Below are 20,647 nucleotides of genomic sequence, written 5' to 3' on the forward strand. Positions count from 1 at the left end.
CAGACCATGAGTGCTCACACACGGACACACAGACACACACTCGCACACAGACACGGGCGCACACACAGACACGGGCACACGTGCTCACAGACATGGGCACACACACACAGACACGGGCGCACACACAGACACGGGCACATGTGCTCACAGGCACGGGCACACACACACACAGACACGGGCACACACGTGCTCACAGACACACATGCGTGCTCACAGACACAGACACAGGCACACACGTGCTCACAGACACACACATCTGCACACACACACATGGACACACACCTGCACACACACACAGACACACACAGACATGGACACACACCACACACACACACACACACACACACACACACACACACTGGCTCTGTGGCTGCAGGAGGGCCGTGACCCTCGGTGGCAGTCGCCCAGGAGACCGTTCCGGAAGCTTTGGTGGCCTGCATGGAGCCCCAGGGGACTGAGGGGGCCTGAGTCAGCCCTGCTTCAGCGGCCTCTTGGGAGCCGGTGTGCGTGTGCCTCTGGTGGTGCAGAAACGGCCTCTTCACCCCCGAGCCTCGGGGGAGGGCCCGGTGGTCTGTGGCCTTGCGGGGCGTCGCACCTGCCTCAGCTGCCCACCTGGCCTGCGCGAGGCCAGCCCAGCCCTTCTTGGCCCCCTCAGTCTCGGTCACACCCCAGGGCGCGGGACGGCTTCCGGGAACCCGGGGATCGCAGGCCCGTCTCTTCTTGTGGCCTTGAACCCACGGCCTCCCTGAGGGCCGTGTCCGTTTTCGTCTGGACCGCGAGAGCGGAGGAAAGGCAGCCGGACTCCGCTGCCACCGCCAGAGGTGGAACTAAGACTCGCTGACCCCCAGGGCTGCAGGCCCGGCGGCGTTGTTTACCGTCCTCTGTTTGGTCTCCTTGTTTTGAGTGGGTGCGCCATAGAGTTGTGGGTTTGTGCTGCATTCGTAGGAGAGGGAAGAGCTGTTTTTCCGGGCCGTCTGTCTGTGCCACACCATCCAGGTGAAGGACGACGACGAGGTGGACGGGCCCAGGAAGTCGCCGGATTCAGGGAAGCGCTGCGCGTACATCTCGTCCTCGCCTGACGAGGTGGCTCTGGTCGAAGGCATCCAGAGGTGCGTCTCTGGTCCCTGGTGCGAGGAGGGTGCGGGACCTCTCCACCCCGACATTCAGTCATAGAGATCACCCTCCAAGCAGCCTCTCCTTCAGCCTGCTAGCTCCTGCCGGGTCAGCGGGACCCTGTCCCCATAGTGTCTTCCTAATACGATTAGGGCTGTTGCCGTGTTAGTGTATGTCTCCACCTCCACGTCCTGGAAGCTCCTCGAGTCCAGAAGCCAGGCCCGTTTGCTCTTTCCCATCCCAGCCTGGGCCCACATGGGCAGAGCCCTCACACGTGCTGGTGCAGGAGGGGGCGTTACAGACGAAGTGGCCCGTGGCCCGTTGGTTGAACGGGGCTCTAGTTTCCTCATCAGTAAAGTGGAGCGTCTGTCTGGAGATGGATGGGCTCCCAGAGTCCTTCCAATTCTGACATGGTAACCAAGCTGTAAGCAGGCCCACTGATCAGTAGAGACAGGGACCAATCCTCAGACCTGCTGCCGTCCATACCCTCCAGTAAGAAGGCAGCTAATTGCGTGTGGTGCACCAGACGGTCGGGTAAGTCGACATTCCCTGGGCTCTTGGAGAACGTTCTGAGACAGTGCTATAATTTCCTGACTTTACAATGCAGTTTACAGCCTCTTTTTCTGGAAGCATTTCTTTTTCAAAAGGAGAGCTTTCCCAAAGTGTAAAATGGAAACATGCCATGAAAGAGGGCCATCCGGGTCCACATGAACTCCCAGGTGTGTCTTCTCCTCTGCAGGTTGGGCTTCACGTACCTGAGACTGAAGGAGAATTACATGGAGCTCCGGAACAGGGACAATGACATCGAGAGGTGAGAACTGCCTGGTTGGGACGGCAGACAGGGTCGTCTTTACAGAGCTCTCTCACTGGAGAAAATACCAAGTTCTCCGCACTCCTTCCATAACTCGTTCTCCCTCTTCTCAGTAACAACACCAAGAATGTCACTGAAACGCCTGGAGAAGTTGAGTCGGATGGTTAGAGGAGAAGTTGGGTGGTGGTGTGCCCTCAGACAGGCTGGGGTTAAGCCACACATTGTCAGTTTTACTGCAGGAGTTGACAAAGCTTCTAGTACGTTCTGACACCCCCAAGGCCGAGCTCTGACTCCCCACGAGAGGGCCAATGTAAGCCCTTCCCCCGGGAGTGGCCCTGGAATCCTGTGTTCTCAGAGCAGGTCCCCAGGCCGTGGAGCTCAGGGTCCTACAGAAACACTGAGCGGTAGCCTTGGAGGGACCAGATGGACGGGGGATGTTTCACTTTCCATATCGACTCTTAGGGACCATCTAGTCTAAAACTGCTGCTCCCAGAGACAAATGGCATGTTTTGATTTTGACTCAGAGGATGGGGCCATCCATCTCTCCTTGCTAAATAAACATCAATGGGCAGTTATGGTTACACGTGGCACACGTGGTAAAGAATGTAAGATTTGGTGGTGATGGTCTCAAAAGAGCTGGATTTTACATTTTTGCTCTTAAGAACAATAAACTCCCAGGCTGCGGAGGTGGTGAGCCCCTCGACTCCAGAACGGCTGCTGGGCCCCAGGCCCGCCAGGTCAGCTGCAGCTCCTCCCGCAAGCGCTCGGGGCCTCTGGGCGCCATGGGGTCACCCCTGGGAGGGCAGTGACATTGCTGTCCGGCTTCTGGTTTCCAGCTGGGAAGGCAAGTGAGCGCCCCTGAGACCGTAACCGCCGCTCGGTGCTCCAGGCCCCCCGGGAGCCAGCCTGTGGGCCATCGGGGCCGGCGCAGCCTCACAGCCCCCTAGGCTGACAACCCCCTTGCTCTTTTAGGGATCGTGAAGCACGCAGGGGCGGGCCGGTAGTCACCCCGATGTAGCGAGATGGGGAGCCGGATGACAGTAAAAGCAATGCTTCAACCTCTTTTTCAGGTTCGAATTGCTGGAGATTTTGAGCTTTGACTCAGTAAGAAGGAGAATGAGTGTAATTGTCAAATCTGCTACAGGTAGAGATTTCTTTCCCTTTGGTTTCTTAAATGATACAGTGTGACTGTGTTTCACTCTGATGCCTAGATTCTGTGGGAGCTTTAAGGATTTAACTGTCTATTCTCTTTGTTTAAAGCATGGATAAACCACCACTCACCCCTCAGCCTCAGGCCCCATTTGTCCCCGAGCATCTTTGGCTGAGGTTGTCACCTTTGGTTTTTCCCCCGAGGGAAAGTCCTGTGACTCATCCCCGGGGCTCTGAACCCCCCTCAGTTTACACACACTGCGCAGCCTGTCTCCTGGGTCCCCACCTGCAGGCCCCGCCCACCTGCAGGCCCCGCCCAGGCATCTGCGACCCCGTCCCTCTCGAGCCCTCGTGTGCTCGCTGTCTCTGCCGGGCCTCCTGGGCTCGGGTCCTTGATGGAAACAGGCAGCCGCCCCTCCAGCTCTTCTCGTGGAGGCCCTGAGCTGCCTCCCAGCTTTCCTTCCCAGGCCGCCCCCTAGGGTACACCACCCGGGCTTTTCCACCTGGAGGCCCTCTACCTGGCAGGGCTTTTCCACCTGGAGGCCTTCTACCTGGCAGGGTTTTTCCACCTGGAGGCCCTCTACCTGGTCTGGACTTTTCCACCTGGAGGCCCTCTGCCTGGCAGGGCTTTTCCGCCTGGAGGCCCTGTTACTCATGTGCAGCTCTCCCAGGACATCTCCACGGCCACCTGTAGGAAGCCTTCCTGGTTTCCTCCTGCCCTTGCGGGGCTGCAGATGTCCTGAATGCAGAGCCACACTTACTCAGCAGTGTCCCCAGCACAGCGCTGCCGGGCGTTCGGTGAGTGCTTCTGGGTTCAGTTTGCTAACGTGTTTGCAAGTGGCATCTTACCAAGAGACAAGGCATCTTACTCTTTCTTGTTTCTTAAAACGAGACCGCGCTAGCCTATGTTTTTCTCTTTGGAAACTTGCCTGGAGAGCAGTGAAACCAAGCTGCTGCCCTGAACCTACAGACTCGGCCTCAGGTATGACCTGGAGAGCTCTGCGTCAGCGGCGTCCTCACGCTCAGCTCAAGCGGATCTCCTTTCCACAAAGTGAGTTCCTGTAACAGGGCTGCTTGAGCCTCTTTCGATGGAACCGGAAATGCCTTATTTTGTCTCCCAAGCCGGTTGAGGACATGGGGCTGAAGGCCCATCTTTCAGCCAGGTCCTGTGAACTGTGCTCCGTGAGCTGCGGCGCTTGGGTGTCTCGGAGCTCGTGCTCAGACCGCGTGGCTCCCTCGCCCGCGAAGCAGGCCGTCAGACGTGGGGTCCCCACCGACGAGCCTTGCGCCAGTGAGCGCCATGGGCGCCAAGTCTTTATGTAAATGCTGCCCCGGACACGTGGCAACAGGGGCAGCAGGACACGGGAAGCACACGGCCCGTCGTGTTTGGAGACGAGTCCCCTGGGCGGGTGCCCCCTCTGCTGTGCGCTGGCCAGCGCTGGGGTCCATCCAGGACGAAGGCGTTCAACTGTGCAAGGTCCCACCATCCGTCTTTGTCTCTTGTGACTTTCCCCGATACAAACGTGGCTCATGCTCGAGACAGTCCGTGGGCCGGCAGTCGTGGCCACGGCCTCGGGAAGCAATGCGTCAGCTGGTCACACACCACCTTCTCCCCCTCTGCACATTCTCCTGACCCGCCCCGCACAGCGCAGGAGCCGAGGTGTGGACCGTGGAATCTTCACGAACAGCGACACTTCCCGTCAGGAGGAGCGTTGCTCGGCCTGGAGCAGCAGCTGGGTCACGTGAAGGACTTACATCCTCGGCGCTCGCGCCGCTAGAAACCCCTTCCTGGAGGGGAGAGGCCGGGCCATCAGAACCCCGCAAGGCAGCAGTGAGTTCTCAGAGACGTTGAATATTTAACTAAACAAGTTGTTCTCTAAGTAGTAATACCTGCCCGGAGATGACCCTAAAGGCACTGATTTCCAGCCTCGTGGGCGGGACGGAGACCGGAGCCCCTGCAGCCCTGAGCTTCTGAGGATTCTCCCCAAGAAGCCACTGCAGCCGTGGAGCCACCCGGGTCCCACGGCGCTTGGCGTGGGCCGCGGTCACCTCACCTGTGTGTTTGCACTGCTCTGGAGTTCCAACTTCTTATTCGTTTACAAAACTGGAAAAGCAGGTCTGCAGCTGGGGCCCAACAGTCTCTGCTCTTGTCCTTTGCAAGTTAAACGTCGCCTTCCACTCCAGATGTTTTCAGGTCAGAGGCTCCGCTCGACAGAGTCTTTAGGCTGAACACGGCCCACGTCTACGGCGGGTACAGGGGGATGACAGGTTGAGACAGGAGAAAATTTAAGTCATTCACAAGCCATTACTTGGAGTCACCTGTGATTTTTCTAGAAAAGGAATTACTGTTCAAGAAGGTATCACCACTCAGAATTGTCTGGACCACGAAACTTGTTTTATCCTATATCTGGTGCCGTACGTACAGCATTGCCTAGAAGTCACGGCTGGTGCCGGGCACGGATTCTGCCGTTAGGCTGGCGGGCGTGTGACCAGGACTCTCGGGTCACGGCCTGAGGGTGTGCGGGCTTCTCCTGGGGATTGGACTCACTGCTCAGATTCCCACTGGGGGCGGCGGCCGTGCTGCCGCTTCTTTGACAGCTCAGCCCCGCGTGTCCCTTCCGCACGCCTGCGACACACACTGCAGACACCGTCCTTCCTGGCCGTAGGTTGACGTTGCCCTGGGTTTAGCTCCAGGACTCCCGTGAGCGTGAGCCGGGCCATGTCTTAAGTGTTTCGCTCTGTATGTTGCAGAAGATAGTTCTTTCTGGGACCAAGGACAGAGCCACCCACAGTGGGCTCCGATGCTGCCCCTGAGTTCACGGGCCCTTGTCCAGATCCCCGTGTGGACCACCGGTTCTGGGCACCCCAGCCCTCACCCCAGCACTGTGCCCCCTCCTCCCGGCCCCTCCTGGTGCCCTGGGTTTGGCTCCCGGGTTTCCTTCCCGCGGGCCGTCAGCATCTTGGGTTTCCAGGGACCCACCCCAGGCCGGGGCTCGGTGTTCGTGATTTCTGTCTGATGACAAGTGCTGAACAGAACCCGGTTCCAGCGGCAGTGCCCCCTCTCCGGCCCTGCAGCCACTGTGACAAGCCCCTCAGTGCTTCCGCAGCAGAGAGCCACGTGGTTTGCAGGCCAGAAGAGTCCTCGAGAAAGAGGAGCCCCGGTGCCAGCGGCCTGTGGGTCAGCGCGGGCGCCCGCAGTTCTGTCTGAGCCGAGAGCTTCCCGACCCTTCTGGAAGGGAAAACCTTTCACCTCGAGGGGGGAGGAGCGTGCACCCCCAGCACTGAGACGTGTGAAGTGACCGGGGCAGTAGGTGTGGGGAGAATCGTTCGACAGATGCTTCTCGTCACTCTTGGTCACGCCCAGTGTCCCAGCAGCTTGTTACCCCATTTGGGGTCGGCCACGCCCTCTGCGTCCGTACCCCTCCCTGGTCCCGAGGGCATTCGTCCCTCACTCACATCCTTGCCAGGGAGCAGGCAGAAGTGACAGGACGAAGGACGCCCAGGAGCCAGTTTCGTTCCTGGTTCCTGACTTTCCTGAGATTCTGGGCTTGTCGGAATAAAACGAGGCTTTGTGGGGGGATCTGTGGCTTTGACGTTTTCCTGATCTTACAGGTTAACCGGTCAGTCGACATCTCCACGACAGTCTCAGCGCTGGTACCCCTGGTTTTGTTTTTAATAAAAGCGTCATTTGAAAAATAATTTAGTCTTCCCCATAGAGTGATTAAATGAAAATCTTCTTTTTTCGTCTTCTAGGGGAAATTTATCTGTTTTGCAAAGGAGCAGATTCCTCAATATTTCCCCGAGTGGTAGAAGGCAAGGTGGACCAGATCCGATCCAGAGTGGAGCGCAACGCAGTGGTGAGATGCGGGCGGCGGCCTCACGCCTCTTCTCCCTCGTGGGGGGCACGTTCCTGCTGGGTGCCACGTGCGCGCGCCGCAGGAAGCCTGGCCACGTGCCCTTGGGCGGGCACCACCCTCCGCAGCCCTCCGCTGGTGTTTGGGGGGGAGGGCGTCCAGAATGACAAGCACGTTGTGACGGTCTTGAAGAAAATAGATCTTTATCCTGAGGACTTCCAGTGATTGGCGGCTAATGCTTTCCCTTGTGACCTGTTTGGTTTTCTTCTCGCGTTTTGTTCTGAAGCGAGTGCTCAGTCTGTTCTAGGCTCATCCGAGTTCTTACATCATCAGAGCTTCGTTCCATCTTGTGGCTGAAAAATATTCCATCGTGTGGACGCGCTATATGTGCCCCACTGTTTATCCGTCGTCTGTTGGTGGGCACTTGGGTTGTTTCCACCTTTTGGCCACTGGGAACGATGCTGCTGTGAACATGGGTGCACTTGTATCTGTCTGAGTTCCTTTGATTGTGTACCTAGGACTGGGATGGCTGGGTCACCTGGTAATTCCAATATGTTTCACTTTTTAAGGAAATGCCAGACTGTTCCCCAGAGGCTGCACCGCGTCGCATCCCCACCAGCCATGCGTGAGGGCTTCAGTTCCTCCACCTGTTCGCCGACACTTGTTATTTTCCATTTTTGTTAACTAGTCACCCTGGTTAGGTGTGAAGTGGTAACTCATTATGGTTTTTGTTTGCATTTCCCTAATGACTGAAGGTGTTGAGCACCTTTTTAGGTGCTTATGGACCATTTGTATCTTCTTTGCAGAAATGCTTATTCGGGGTTTTTGCCCATTTTTTAATCAGGTTTTTTTTCTTGTTGAATTGTAGGAGTTCTTTATATATTCAGAATACTAACACCTTATCAGATGTATGAATTGCAAATATTTTCTCCCAGTCTGTAGGTTGTCTATCACTCTCTTGATAGTATCCTTTGATGCACAAAAGTTTTTAATTTTAATCAAGTCCAGTTTACTTTTTTGTTGTGGCCTGTGCTTTTAGTGTCGTATTTAAGAAACTGTTGTCAAACCCAAGGTCATAATTTGTCCCTATGTTTTTTTCTGAGAGTTTTATAAGGTAGCACTTATATTCAGGTCTTTGATCCATTTAGAGTTAATTTTGCGTGTGTGGGACAGGTAAGGGTCAGGACTGTTGGTTGAACAAGACTGTTCTTTCCTTGTTGGATGGTCTTGGCATCCTTGTCAAAAATCATTGGGCCACATGTGCAGCTGTTCATTTTTGAGCTCTCGGTTCTGTTGCGTTGGTCTATGTCTGTCTTTACGCTAGGACCACCCCGTTTTGGTTACTTGTCCCTTTCCGGTGAGTTTTGAAACCAGGAAACGTGAGTCCGTCCTCCAGCCTCGTTCTTTTACAAGATTGTGGTCTACTCTGTGTCGCTTGAGATTCCCCATGAATTTCAGGTGGGTTTTCCCATTCCCACGAGAATGCCATTGGAGTTGTGATGGGCGTTCTGAACCTGTAGATCACTTTGGGTGGTGTCGTCATCGTGGGATATTAAGTCTTGCAATCTGTGAACACAGGATGCCTGTCCATTTACTTAGATCTTCTGTGATTTCTTTCAGCAACGTATTGTAGTTTTCAGTCTATGAACCTTTCACCTCCATGGTTTAACTCATTCTCGGGTATTTTATTCTTTCTGATGCTACTGTAAATGGTCTTGTTTTCTTAATTTCCCTTTTGGATTGTTCATAGTTAGCGTGTAGAAATGCAGCCGCTTTTTGTGTGTTGACTTTGAATTCTGCACCTTTACTGAATTCGTCTTTTAGTTCCAACCATTTTTTTTTTTTTTTTTTTTTTTGGTGGTGGAATCCTTAGAGTTTTCTACATATAAGATCCTATCATCTAAGAACAGAACTAACTTTATTTCTTCCTTTCCAACTTGATACCTTTTTTTTTCTTGCCTGATTGCTCTGGTTAAGACCTCTGGCGCCATGTTGAATGGAAGTGGCAGAGGCAGCCATCCTTGTCTTCTGCCTGGTCTTAGGGAGAAAGTTTTCCACCTCCCCCCGTTGAGTATGATGCTGGCTGTGAGTTTGCATATATGGCTTTTATCAGGTTGAGGAGGTTCCCTTCTATCCTAGTTTACTGAGTGGTTTTATCATGAAAAGCTGTCGGGGTTTGTCAATGCTTTTTTGCACCTGTCGAGATGATGATGTGAGTTTTTCTCCTGTGTTCTGTTTATGTCATATATTACATCGATTGGTTCTCATTGAATCCCCCTTGCATCGCTGGGATAAATCCCTCTTGGTCATGTATGTAATCCTTCGGACATACTGTCAGATTCAGTTCACTGAAATTTGGTTGAGGATTTTTGCATATATGTTTGTAAGGGATAATGTTCTGTAATTTTCTTTCCCTGTGGTGTATTTGTCTGGCTTTGTATATCAGTATTGTTTTATATACAGTGTCCAGGGTTTTAGTAGTACTTTGCAGGAAGAATAGAGAAAAGTATTTCTACTCCATGTTTCCACAAGGGGAAGCCCCATAGCTGCTTTTAAAGGCAAGGTTCTGTTTATTTCTGAAGTTTCTGCTGCCCGTTCACACCAGCTCTATGTTCTGGGACAGCTCTGAATTACTATCCTCGTAAAACCTCTTTCTTACCGTGCAGTTTTTCTGGCGTAGAATGAAGTCATATACATACATCCTGTGCGTTCACCTCTTAGGAGAAGTCAGAGGATCCATTCAGTAGCCCGAGTTCATGTCTCCGATCTGTACCTTGATCACCGTGGATACTTCCGATCCAACTTCAACCACTCTTTTTAGCAGACACTGAGTTATTATTGTGTGCCAAGGAGTCGGGGGTGAAGTGAGACAGTGCCAGCGGCCTGAGAGCTCCCACCCCACAAAGGAGACAGACAGGAGGGCAGCGAAGTGGGCGGGGCGTGGACCCGGGAAGGATGCAGGGGAAGAACATCTCTGCGCTTTCACAGCTCGGGGGTGGAGGGGGACCTGCCTTCTCAGAGAGGCGAGCGGGCTGCTTGCTTGCTCCCCGGGGACGGGACTCGGCGTCTGGATGGTGGGCGGTCACAGAGGTCAGTGCCTTCCCAGAGCGTCGGACACACAGATGCTGCTTTTGTCCCGCTCCTTCCCGGGGGCTCTCTTCCCGCCTTCAGGCTTCCGAGAGCTCCGGGGGCAAGAGGAACTGTTAACCCGACCGTGATCGTGTCCCTCGGCTACATCTGGAGGTCGGAGAAAACATGGAAGATGTGAAGCGTTCCCTGAGAGCGATGGGACGTTAGAATTCATATAGTGGAAACCCTTCAAATCTTAGAAACCGGTGTTCTCCCAGAATTTGGACTGATTATGTAGGAGACTGGCTCATTTCAGGGGATCCGTAGAGTTGGGGCTGAAGGAACAAGGGAAGCAGAAGGGGGTCGTCCAGGGTCGCCAGTCGGGCCGCTGCGATGGTTGCTTCATCGTGACCAAAGGAAGCGTCTGTTGACGCGGTGAAAGTGCTCTGTGTGGCGCCTTTGAGAGCCCAGCTTCCTGGTGCCCTGCCGGCTGGTGTGCTTGCCCTGCGCGCCCTGACGTCCAGAATTAGTCTTAGGTTCTTGTTTTCCTCTCCTGTGGACCCGATAGGTTTGATCAATAACCGTGTGGTTTTCCTTCGGTGAGACCCAAATAAGATCAAAGCGTCACACAAACTCCCCACGTAAAGCGTCACTTTAGAAATATCACTTGATGGGGCTTCCCTGGCGGTCCAGTGGTTAAGACTTGGAGCTTCCACTGCAGGGGGCGTGGGTTCAATCCCTGGTCAGGGAACTAAGTTCCCACATGCCACGTGGTGTGGCCAAAAAAAACACAAAAAAAGAAATATCACTTGATATTTACTATAAATTGCAAATTGCTATCCTAAAGAAGGTTAACTCTTCATTTGTCAAAATAAAAGAACAAAGTCTTATCTTTCGACGGCCCCGGTTTATATTTTGTATTCCCACGCTTACTAGTTTGAAAACTTTATCATCGACCATGATTGTGTATATTTAAGGTGGATACGCTTCACTTGCAGATGACCAGCCCCTTGAGGGTGGGTTGGTTTCTCGTTCTCTGGTTAGTCACTCGAGCTGGAGGGGGGTGTCGGGAAGGCTTTGGGAAGTGATATTCAGCAAAGTGACCCCCGAGTTCACGTTAAGTGCCGCTTTGTGTCCTGCAGGAGGGGCTTCGGACCTTGTGCGTTGCCTACAAAAGGCTCATGCAGGAAGAATATGAAGGCATCTATAAGCTGCTGCAGGCCGCCAGAGTGGCGCTCCACGATCGGGAAAGGAAGTTAGCAGAAGCCTATGAGCAGATAGAGAAAGACCTTATCCTGCTCGGTGCTACGGCCGTGGAGGATCGGTAAAGGCTCGCCTCGCTTGTCTTAGAAATAATAGTGTTGCAGCGGGATCACAGGGGCTACAGGGGCGCTTCGGGGGGAGCCCCACAGCCGGTGTCGGCCGCACCCGGTGAACGCGTTCACGCGTCAGGACCGGGCAGGCCACTTGGTTGCCTGGGGTAATAGCGCGGGGGGTCAGGCTGCGCTATTGTGATGTTTGACTTTCCACGAGTAAAAGGCCCCCAGAAGAAACCAGAAATGGTCAGCATTTTCACACCATATTCTGAATAGTCAAGCCACAAGGCTATGCTGTTCAGTTATTCTTTAGAATGGAATCAATAACTAATCTGTTCCTCAGTTTGTCACTAGTTCTTCCCAAATACAAGTGTAAACATGTTGGATCTTAACATTCTCAGTGTTCTTGTCATCACTCATTGAAGGAATTTAAAATAATGAAGTAGAACATTGCAAAAACTGACAATAATAGCTGGTAGAATTCCTGGGTCCTTGGAGGAACTGGGGAGAAGGGAAGGCTCTTAAGGGTGGAGGGATCTTCGCCTGCACAGCCGAGGACCCTCATGGGGGTCCTGGGAGCTGATGCACCTGGGGGGAGCTGACACCTCAGGACACTGAGAGTAGATCCCCGGGGATGGGGCGGAGGCGGGGGGGTTGAAGTGATGATATTTGATTACAGATTATTTCTTTGAAATCTCTGGCCAACATCTTTACAGACCACTCTGGGCCTCGGTTTCCTTTTTGCAAAAAAGGATGAAATGAGAGATGTTTTTTTCTGCCTCTAGAATAGTACGATTATATCATCTCCAGACTTGACCTAGGAAGTTTATCCCAGAATCTAACCAGATGGTTCCAGTCAGAATCCGGATCCTTTCCTTGCCTTTCACTCAGCACTGGACAGAAACACATCACTGACACACATCTATCAAAAACTAAGACTCTAAAATCTAGAAAACACAGCAGGCCCCCAAGTGAGGCAGACGTGGTTTTGCTGCCAGACGTCCACGGATGGCAAGACAGCCTGACCAAGGTCAAGAGTGCCGTTTACCCTCAGACATGCGTTGTGGCCTCTGCAAGCTGTGGGCTTTCTACACGTAGACCAGGATCCTAACACCGTCCTCATCCTGTAAGGTTCTGGCAAAGACAAAACGTCGCAGGCAAGTGCTTCCCGCGGCATCTGACGCGGGGCGAGCCTGCGACGCCATCAGCCCGTCCCAGAGCCGCGCCTGGCATTTCACGTTCTTTAGGGGAACCTGGGCTCCGGTTTGATACGTGGCAAAATTAGAACAGTTTATGCACAATGAAAAGGTGGGGAGCGTCACCTCTTTTCCAGGTCCTGTTTTTCCCTGGTTAAGACTTTTTTGGTTGGTGGTTGTGACGGGCCGTCTTATAATAGCGTAAAGTCCTCTCTGAGTAGCAAGTCCCACCAGGCAGAAAGCTGTGTGCTCGGCCACTGTTACTCGTACAAGATGCTGTCTTGTTTCTTAGTATTTTATCCCTGTGGATTTTCTCGTATTAGGAAGTGTTCTGTTGTAAAAAGTTAATACACAGCTGTCGCCAGCCTCGGGTCCTTTGCGGGAAATCACGAGCCAGCACCGCGGTGCTTTTTAATTTGGGGGCAAAAAACTGAATCAGCTCCGTAGATCACAAGTTCTCGGAATTCTGCACTTGGTTTGCTGTGTTCACGCTGACGTGTGTGTTGTGTCCCCCGCCCCCCGCCCCCCAGGCTGCAGGAGAAGGCGGCCGACACCATCGAGGCCCTGCAGAAGGCGGGCATCAAGGTGTGGGTGCTCACGGGTGACAAGATGGAGACGGCAGCCGCCGCCTGCTACGCCTGCAGGCTCTTCCGCAGGAACACGCAGCTGCTTGAGGTGACCACCAAGAGGCTGGAGGAGCAGAGCCTGCACGACGTGCTCTGCGAGCTGAGCAAGACCGTCCTGCACCGCAGCGCCAGCCTGACCCGGGACAGCTTCTCAGGGTAGGCGGGACGTTTGCAGACGGACTGGGCAAGCTCCGCGGGCAGGGCCGTGGCCTCAGCTCCCTTTGTGCGGACGTGGTCCTGTCCTCTGGCCTCTAACAGCATCCCGTGGTCGGGACCATGACCAGAGCTATTTCTCTCTAGCAACTGTGACATATATGCCTTTTTGCATCAGAGCGGGTGTGTGTGTGTGTGTGCGCGTGTGTGTGTGTGTGCGCGTGTGTGTGTGTGTGTGCGTGTGTGTGTGTGCGCGTGTGTGTGTGTGTGCGTGTGTGTGTGTCTGTGTGTGTGCGTGTGTGTGTGTGTGTGCGCGTGCGCGTGTGCGCGCTCACTTGCAGACTGCTGGCTGAGGGTGCAAAGAGACTTCATTCATGGATTTACAAAATACCGTGCCTGGGGTGATTCCCATCTGCTTCTACGACACTGCGGGCTGCATCGTGGATTCCTCAGGGCTCCCGCCAGAGCAGGAGGGAGACGTGAATAATGCGTGGTCGTTTGTCGATTAAGACAGAACAGCGTATGCCCGACAGTTGTTTTTTCCAAGAATATTCGCCAGTTTATCCACATTTTATCAACGCTTTCCTTGCTGGTATTAGATGCATGATCTAAGGTTAGATTTCATTTGAATCGTTTCCAATTTTCATTAATTTAGATAAAGCAAAGGCAGCTCTCTAATCATATGTGGATCTAAAATTATTCATTTATAAATAATACAGCGATATTTCCCTTTGCCCTGTCTGCAGAATTCCTTTGGGGGATTAGAGATGTTCCTTGTAACTTTGAAACCCAGCAAAGAGAAATTACGACCGTGTTCTTTCCAAGTCAGGTCACCCGGGCAGAGTAGCACGGAGGTATTAGTGGTAACGATAAAGACTGTGGTTGGCCGAGGTGGCCAGGCAGTTCGGGAATGAAGGCCGATCTCTTCGATAGCGGGATAAACGCTCTCCTTCTGTTGTCAAGAAGTACCGGAACACGCCCAGGAGTCCACAGTTGCAACCGTTGTTTGCTTTGCCTCAGTGAAATGAGAAAGTTTAATTCACACACAATTTTAAAATGTAATCAAAGGGCTTACAGCCACTAATCTAGAGGCTGTGTTATTATTGACAAAACAAGAAAACCCAGTTTCTTATTCCTTGATCCTGACTGTGTAGCATCTATAGATATCCCCAAAAAGTACATCTTCTCAAATCTCTGGATTTAGTTACTGAGTAATTTCTCTGGTTTGTATGATCTAACAGACTCTCGGCCGATATGCAGGACTACGGTTTAATTATTGATGGTGCCGCGCTGTCCTTGATAATGAAGCCGTGTGAGGACGGGAGCTCCAGCCACTACCGAGAGCTCTTCCTGGACATCTGCCGGAACTGCAGCGCCGTGCTTTGCTGCCGGATGGCGCCCCTGCAGAAGGCCCAGGTCCGCCGCCCACCAGGAACCAGCTAGGGATCCCCGGGGGAAGGGGTTACGTAGTGAGAGCCATTCATGAGCCCTTACAGCCTCTGGGTTTTTTTTTTAAATCTAGCAAAGCACTTCCTTTTAAAAATGGAAGCAAAAATGATAGAAATTGAAACGTGAGACTTAACTTTGCTCGCTGTGGTTAGTAAGCGTTGATGGAATCAGATGGATGGCCCTTCCGGGTGCAGAGACCAAGGGAGATGCTCGTCCCATCTCTCACGTAAACAGAACTGTATCAAGGAGGTAGAGCCGTCTGTACGGAAGCCCGGGGGGAGGCAGCTGCAGTCGAGCACCTACTGTGTGTCGATTGCTGAGGCAGGTGCGAACCCACCGACCCTCACGGTAACCCTTGAGGCGAGGGAGGCTGTGCTAATTTTAGGAATGAAGTACCTAAGACACAGAAAATCGGGAGAACCTGCCTGGCGGGATGATCTGGAAAGTGGCGGTCCGAATCGGCTTCCACTCTGTCGGACTCTGAACTCACGTTCTGCCCATTGCACCACACTCTTGTGGAAACACCACCTGACGTGTGTTTTTTTCTTAATTTTTTTTTTTTTTTTGGCTGCGTTGGGTCTTCGTTGCTGCACGTGGGCTTTCTCTAGTTACGGTGAGCGGGGGCTACTCTTCGTTGCGGTGCGCGGGCTTCTCATTGCAGTGGCTTCTCGTTGCGGAGCACAAGCTCTAGGCGCGCGGACTTCAGTAGTTGTGGCTCTAGAGCACAGGCTCAGTAGTTGTGGCACATGGGCTCAGTAGTTGTGGCGCACGGGCTTAGTTGCTCTGCGGCGCGTGGGATCTTCCGGACCAGGGCTCGAACCCGTGTCCCCTGCATTGGCAGGCGGATTCTTAACCACTGCGCCACCAGGGAAGCCCCCCGTTGTGTGTTTCTAAATATTTTTTAAAGCATATGGGATACGAACGTGAGCATGTGTGCCTTTCTGGTGTTGGTAAACCTAAAACGGTCCGAATTCTGTAAACCACATTTTAGATAAGGGAGATCAGTTTCTCTTGAGTTGCTCATGAAGGAAACTGTCAGCTTCTCAGACTGACCTAGTGCTTAAGGTAAAATACTGAACACCACGTGCAAAGGGGTCATTTTTCGCGTCCTTGCATGCGTGCTACACTGACGTGCCACATGACAGTGTCACTAAGCATAAAACACATAAAGCATCGCCCTGGGGTGATTCTCAGTGAAGAGAAGCAGACTCAGGCATTCACGTACGTTCTATTTGGGATAAAAATGGTTTCATTCCCAACTGTCCCTCTTAAATGTGTGACTCTGCGTAAACCTTGTACAGTGACGTCCAGAACAGAGCTAAGGATGTCGTTTGGTCTTCACATGATACTTGGTATTTCTTTTAGGTTCTTAAGTGACTTTTGCAAACTTTGATGCCAATTAGTGTCTCAGTCTTGAAACAAGAAGGCAATCCACACATTCTTTCCTCATCTTTTCCATCATGGAACCTTATACTTGGCACATAAATAGGAAAAAAGACTGTCAAGAAACAGACTAAAACTTTGGAAATTATTCATTGCATTGAGTTGTCAGATTTGGTTTTGCACACATGACAAATTTGAAAAGTAAATGAGCAGCTTATTTTAAAAAATAGATGCTTGAAACCAGATAGCTTGGAAGAGCAGCATCTTCTAACGGAATGCAGCATTCACACTCCCCCCACCCCGTATATTTAAATCTGTTTCCCCCACGTTTACATAAGGAGTTGAGCCGCCCCTGCAAATGACTTCCTGGATTTCACTCTCCGTCCTGTCTGCCCACCAGCCTGCTCAGCTCATCTTACTACAGTCATTTCTCAGCTGCTTTTGCTGAAGTGTGTTTCGCTTTCGACGTCAAAAAGGTTTTATCCTAAGTGGATAAAATAGACTGCATATAAGCAATAATTCACTTTGAGTACATAGTTGTTTCATTTTTCCTTGACTAACTTGACATCGTTGTCGTTTCTGCCTAGTTAGAGAATGAGCTCTGCAAAAATAGAACAGAGACGGTAAAATCTGCCCTTGCTTCTTTTCCAGATTGTTAAATTAATCAAATTTTCAAAAGAGCACCCTATCACTTTAGCGATTGGTGACGGCGCAAATGACGTCAGCATGATCCTAGAGGCCCACGTGGGCATAGGTAAGCCCCTCGGTTCTGCTTCCCTGCGCCTCTTGGTAACCCGGGTTTATCACGCAGCTGGACGAGAAAGGACACAGCCAAGGCAGGGCCATAGAATGTAGACACACGTTCAGGACACTGTCTGTGACACAGAGCGTTCGTGCCTAGAAATCCGACAGTCACGGTTCAGCCTCACCCGTTTTGCCTGTGTCCGTGTCCACCTGCGTGGTGTTGAGAAAGGCTTTCCTCAGCGCGTTTGCTCCCTTCTCGTAGGCATCATTGGGAAAGAAGGTCGCCAGGCTGCAAGGAACAGCGACTATGCGATACCGAAATTTAAGCATTTGAAGAAGATGCTACTTGTTCATGGGCACTTTTACTATATTCGAATATCTGAGCTTGTGCAGTACTTCTTTTATAAGGTAGGAAGGCTTTCCTTTCCCCTCTCACCGTCTCAAAGCGTGTGAGCGATGGCTCGTCTGTCATGATGCCCCGAGGCTACAGGGGTGATTTGTCCATGGATAGAAGTGACTGTCAGAAAGGAGGGGGTAATCGTAGGACCACGGGAGCAAACGCCCAGCTCTCTTCGCAGTCTCAAAACTGAATGTGGAACCAGTGAGATGCGGGCTGTAAAACGCTTGAGGAAGGGGCATTCTTTGATAGTTCCTTGAAGTAGTTTCTTCTTCTTTAATGCGGTTGCGTTCTTTCCTGTCTGTCCTGACACCGACGTTGCCGCCTCATTTCTCTGCCACAAGTTTCCCTTGAGTCTGTCTGATCTCAGGGTGACCAGAATGGTCCGGTGTGCCTGTGGGAGCCCCTGAGATGAGCAAGGAGTTTTAGAGCTATTGCCCGTCTTGCTGGAGAATGTGGGGCACTTTGCCCGGGTAGAGTGTGTCACGTGGCCAAGCTCTGTGACGGGATAGAAAAGTGACGTCTCTTACAATGTGCCCTTGATTAACATGCGTGTGACTTCTCTTTCAGAATGTCTGCTTCATTTTCCCTCAGTTTTTATACCAGTTCTTCTGTGGGTTTTCGCAACAGGTGAGTCCTGATGCCTGAGGTCGAGCTCACCTGAGCCTTATCCCTCTTCCCCACATGTGTCTGTGGTGGGCGGAGGGTGGACGGCAGGGCATGCGGGCCAGATGACCCCCCCGTTCCGTCGCTGATCTTCTTTCATCTAAAGCAGCCAGGACCGGGGAAATCTAAGCTTGGAGGCGGCGATCAGAATTGCAAACTTTTGTGCAACTTTCTCTTGTTGCGGGTTTGGAATGGCAGGACCGGGTGGGTCCGCTGTGATTTTAATCCAGACTAGTCGACATCCTGACACTTTGAAAAATGTCCTTGTCCTTCTGTATCTGTAGAAAAATGGCTCTGTGTGCATTTTAGAATGCTCGTGCCTGTGGCCCTTTGTAAATGAAAACTACACATGCATATTGAAACGAATCATCCGAAAGTCTTGTCGAGATGCCCGGGTGCTGTTTTCACGTGGCTTTTCGGTCCCGCAGACCCTGTACGACACTGCCTACCTGACTCTCTACAACATCAGCTTCACCTCCCTCCCCATCCTGCTGCACAGCCTGACGGAGCAGCACGTCTCCATGGACACGCTCAAGAGGGACCCTGCCCTCTACAGGTACCTCAAGCAGACAGCCGCTGTAGGCAAGGAGAAGGACCGGGCAGCCCTGCCGCGAATCCGGATAATACTTGGTTGAAGTACTTAAAAGCCAGACGATTCAGTGTCAGCTGACACGCTCGCTTCCACAGGAGATTCTTCAAGCAGGAAGCCATGTGATTTAAGTGAATATACTCCAAATTCAGACAGAGGATTTGTGTGGCGTTTGAAATGTACACGTTAAGCCAGTTTGCATTTTACCGCGGTTTTCGATGGTTATGAAAGCACTTGGGGTGAGAGTTTCTATCCCCTTGTGACCCCAGCGGATTTATGGCCTAAATGATCCTCGCAGGTCCAAATAGGTTCCATTCAGTGAGAAAAGAGAAAAGTTAACATATCTGATCTCAGGGTGCTCTTTTCTGCTAAAAAGTATTTTTAATAACAAGGAAACGATTTTTCTGCTGTTTCAGAACTGCACCCCAGGATCTTTGGCCGATTCAATGTGTCACTGTTTATTGTGGCTTTGTAAATTAAACGTGTTATTTTCAGGACATTTTAGATGCACATGTGGTTGTAAGAAATAGGAGAGAAATTCTGTGAGGTTTTATCCAGTTTCCCCAGTGGTAGCATCTGACAGACCGTCCTGCAGAACCGCAGGACAAGGTCACAAGCAGGGCACCGACGCGACACGCCCAGCCGTCTTACTGGTCCTTGCTCGTGTGCACACGTGTGCTCACGTGTGTGTGCACTAAATTCTGTGCAGGCTTTTCACATGTGTGAGTCCTGTGCCCACACAGTCAAGACACCTCACCAGCCCCACGGCCTACATCAGAATCATTAGCCGTTAAATGGGGTCTTGAAGTGTTGGGGTCCAAAATAATCCCTGTAGGTGATAAAAAAAAAAAGCAAGCTCTGAGTTTGTCACGTGCATTTAATGATACAGGAGTAAGTCTAAGAAAATAGGGAACCCACACCATTTTAGACACACACCGGAGGGAACCCTGCAGCTTCTCTGTCTTATTGAACTAAACTGACAGGTGTCGGAAGCCCTGTCGTGAAATGCACAGCCTGGTCCCGGAAGCCCGCGGTCTTGGCATTCGGATGCCAGCGTGTCCCTGTGTCCTGTGTCCTTCCTTTCGGAAGCAGAGGTGTGAGCGCTGGCATCTTTCTTCCTCTAGTCATATCACAGTCCATTTTTGAGAAATAAAATATTCAAACAGAGATTGTTCAGGAATATCCGTATGTAGTAAAATGCAGTCTGGAGAGCATTTTGCTTTTGCTCCCAGGAAGCTCACTTAATGTCTGTGGGTCCTTCCCACTGTATCAGCTGGGGACGTCGCCCCTCACACCTCAGCATGTTTGCTCCCTTCTCACTGTGCTTTGACCGTGATGGTTTCGGTTACTACAGCTTTGTGCTACAAGCTGTCCCAGGGCCTTTCTGGGACCGGGTGTGGTGTTGGGTGAAGTGACAGGTGGTGTGGCCGGAGGAGCCGCAGAGCGTCAAGTGTGGCTCGGGGGCGTGGCCAGTCGTGAGGCCCCCCCGGCATCCCACGGGCTCCGTGCATTCAGAGCGTGTGCCGGCCAGTCGGCGGGTGGAGGTGGGGGTCTGGCCACGACGTGGACAGGCTGTGTGGGGTGACCCCAGGCGGGAGACCAGGAGCCCCGTGCTCGCGGCCGGGCTTCTCCAGGACCCGCTTTTCGGGGCTTGGCTAAGTGGGTGTCGGTAGGGGCCCCGCCCCCTCCGAGGGCCCTCCTTCTCCTGTCCCTGCTTGTCCCTGCAGCTCTGCCACCTCGGGGCTCTCCGCGAGTCAGGGGCCCCCGGACGGGGACGGCGGCCGCAGGGCCGGTGGACACGGTGGGGGCTGAGTGGGCGCGTGCGCCTGGACGCGCTCACAGGTTCCCACCCTTTGCCTCCCCCAGAGACATCGCCAAGAACGCTCTCCTCCGCTGGCGCGTGTTCATTTACTGGACGTTCTTAGGCGTGTTCGATGCTCTGGTGTTTTTCTTCGGTGCTTACTTCATGTTTGAAAACACAACCGTGACCAGCAACGGACAGGTTAGTACGGAACTGGGTCGTGTCAGCGTGGCTCCGGGATTCTTTGGGGATAGAGCTTGAATCCAGCACGATCCCGGGTCAGCGCAGTCTCAGCACAGCCCGTGGGGACCGTGTCTGGGTGTCTGCCCCC

The 20,647-nt window shown here is 52.5% G+C and overlaps 1 protein-coding gene across 1 annotated transcript in view; it reads left to right on the forward strand.

The window, feature by feature from the left end:
- Positions 1 to 20,647, forward strand: part of ATP11A (ATPase phospholipid transporting 11A) — a 120,764-nt gene that overhangs the window by 81,338 nt on the left and 18,779 nt on the right. The window contains exons 14-25 of the mRNA XM_059995865.2: positions 946 to 1,109; positions 1,853 to 1,924; positions 2,995 to 3,068; positions 6,827 to 6,930; positions 11,139 to 11,320; positions 13,039 to 13,290; positions 14,529 to 14,703; positions 16,771 to 16,873; positions 17,126 to 17,271; positions 17,831 to 17,890; positions 18,355 to 18,482; positions 20,382 to 20,517. Of these exons, the coding sequence (XP_059851848.1) occupies positions 946 to 1,109; positions 1,853 to 1,924; positions 2,995 to 3,068; positions 6,827 to 6,930; positions 11,139 to 11,320; positions 13,039 to 13,290; positions 14,529 to 14,703; positions 16,771 to 16,873; positions 17,126 to 17,271; positions 17,831 to 17,890; positions 18,355 to 18,482; positions 20,382 to 20,517 (1,596 nt within the window). The remainder of the gene's footprint in view (positions 1 to 945; positions 1,110 to 1,852; positions 1,925 to 2,994; positions 3,069 to 6,826; positions 6,931 to 11,138; positions 11,321 to 13,038; positions 13,291 to 14,528; positions 14,704 to 16,770; positions 16,874 to 17,125; positions 17,272 to 17,830; positions 17,891 to 18,354; positions 18,483 to 20,381; positions 20,518 to 20,647) is intronic.

The sequence above is a fragment of the Delphinus delphis genome, chromosome 18 (genome assembly GCF_949987515.2).
Source record: "Delphinus delphis chromosome 18, mDelDel1.2, whole genome shotgun sequence".
NCBI classification, from domain to species: Eukaryota; Metazoa; Chordata; class Mammalia; order Artiodactyla; family Delphinidae; genus Delphinus; species Delphinus delphis.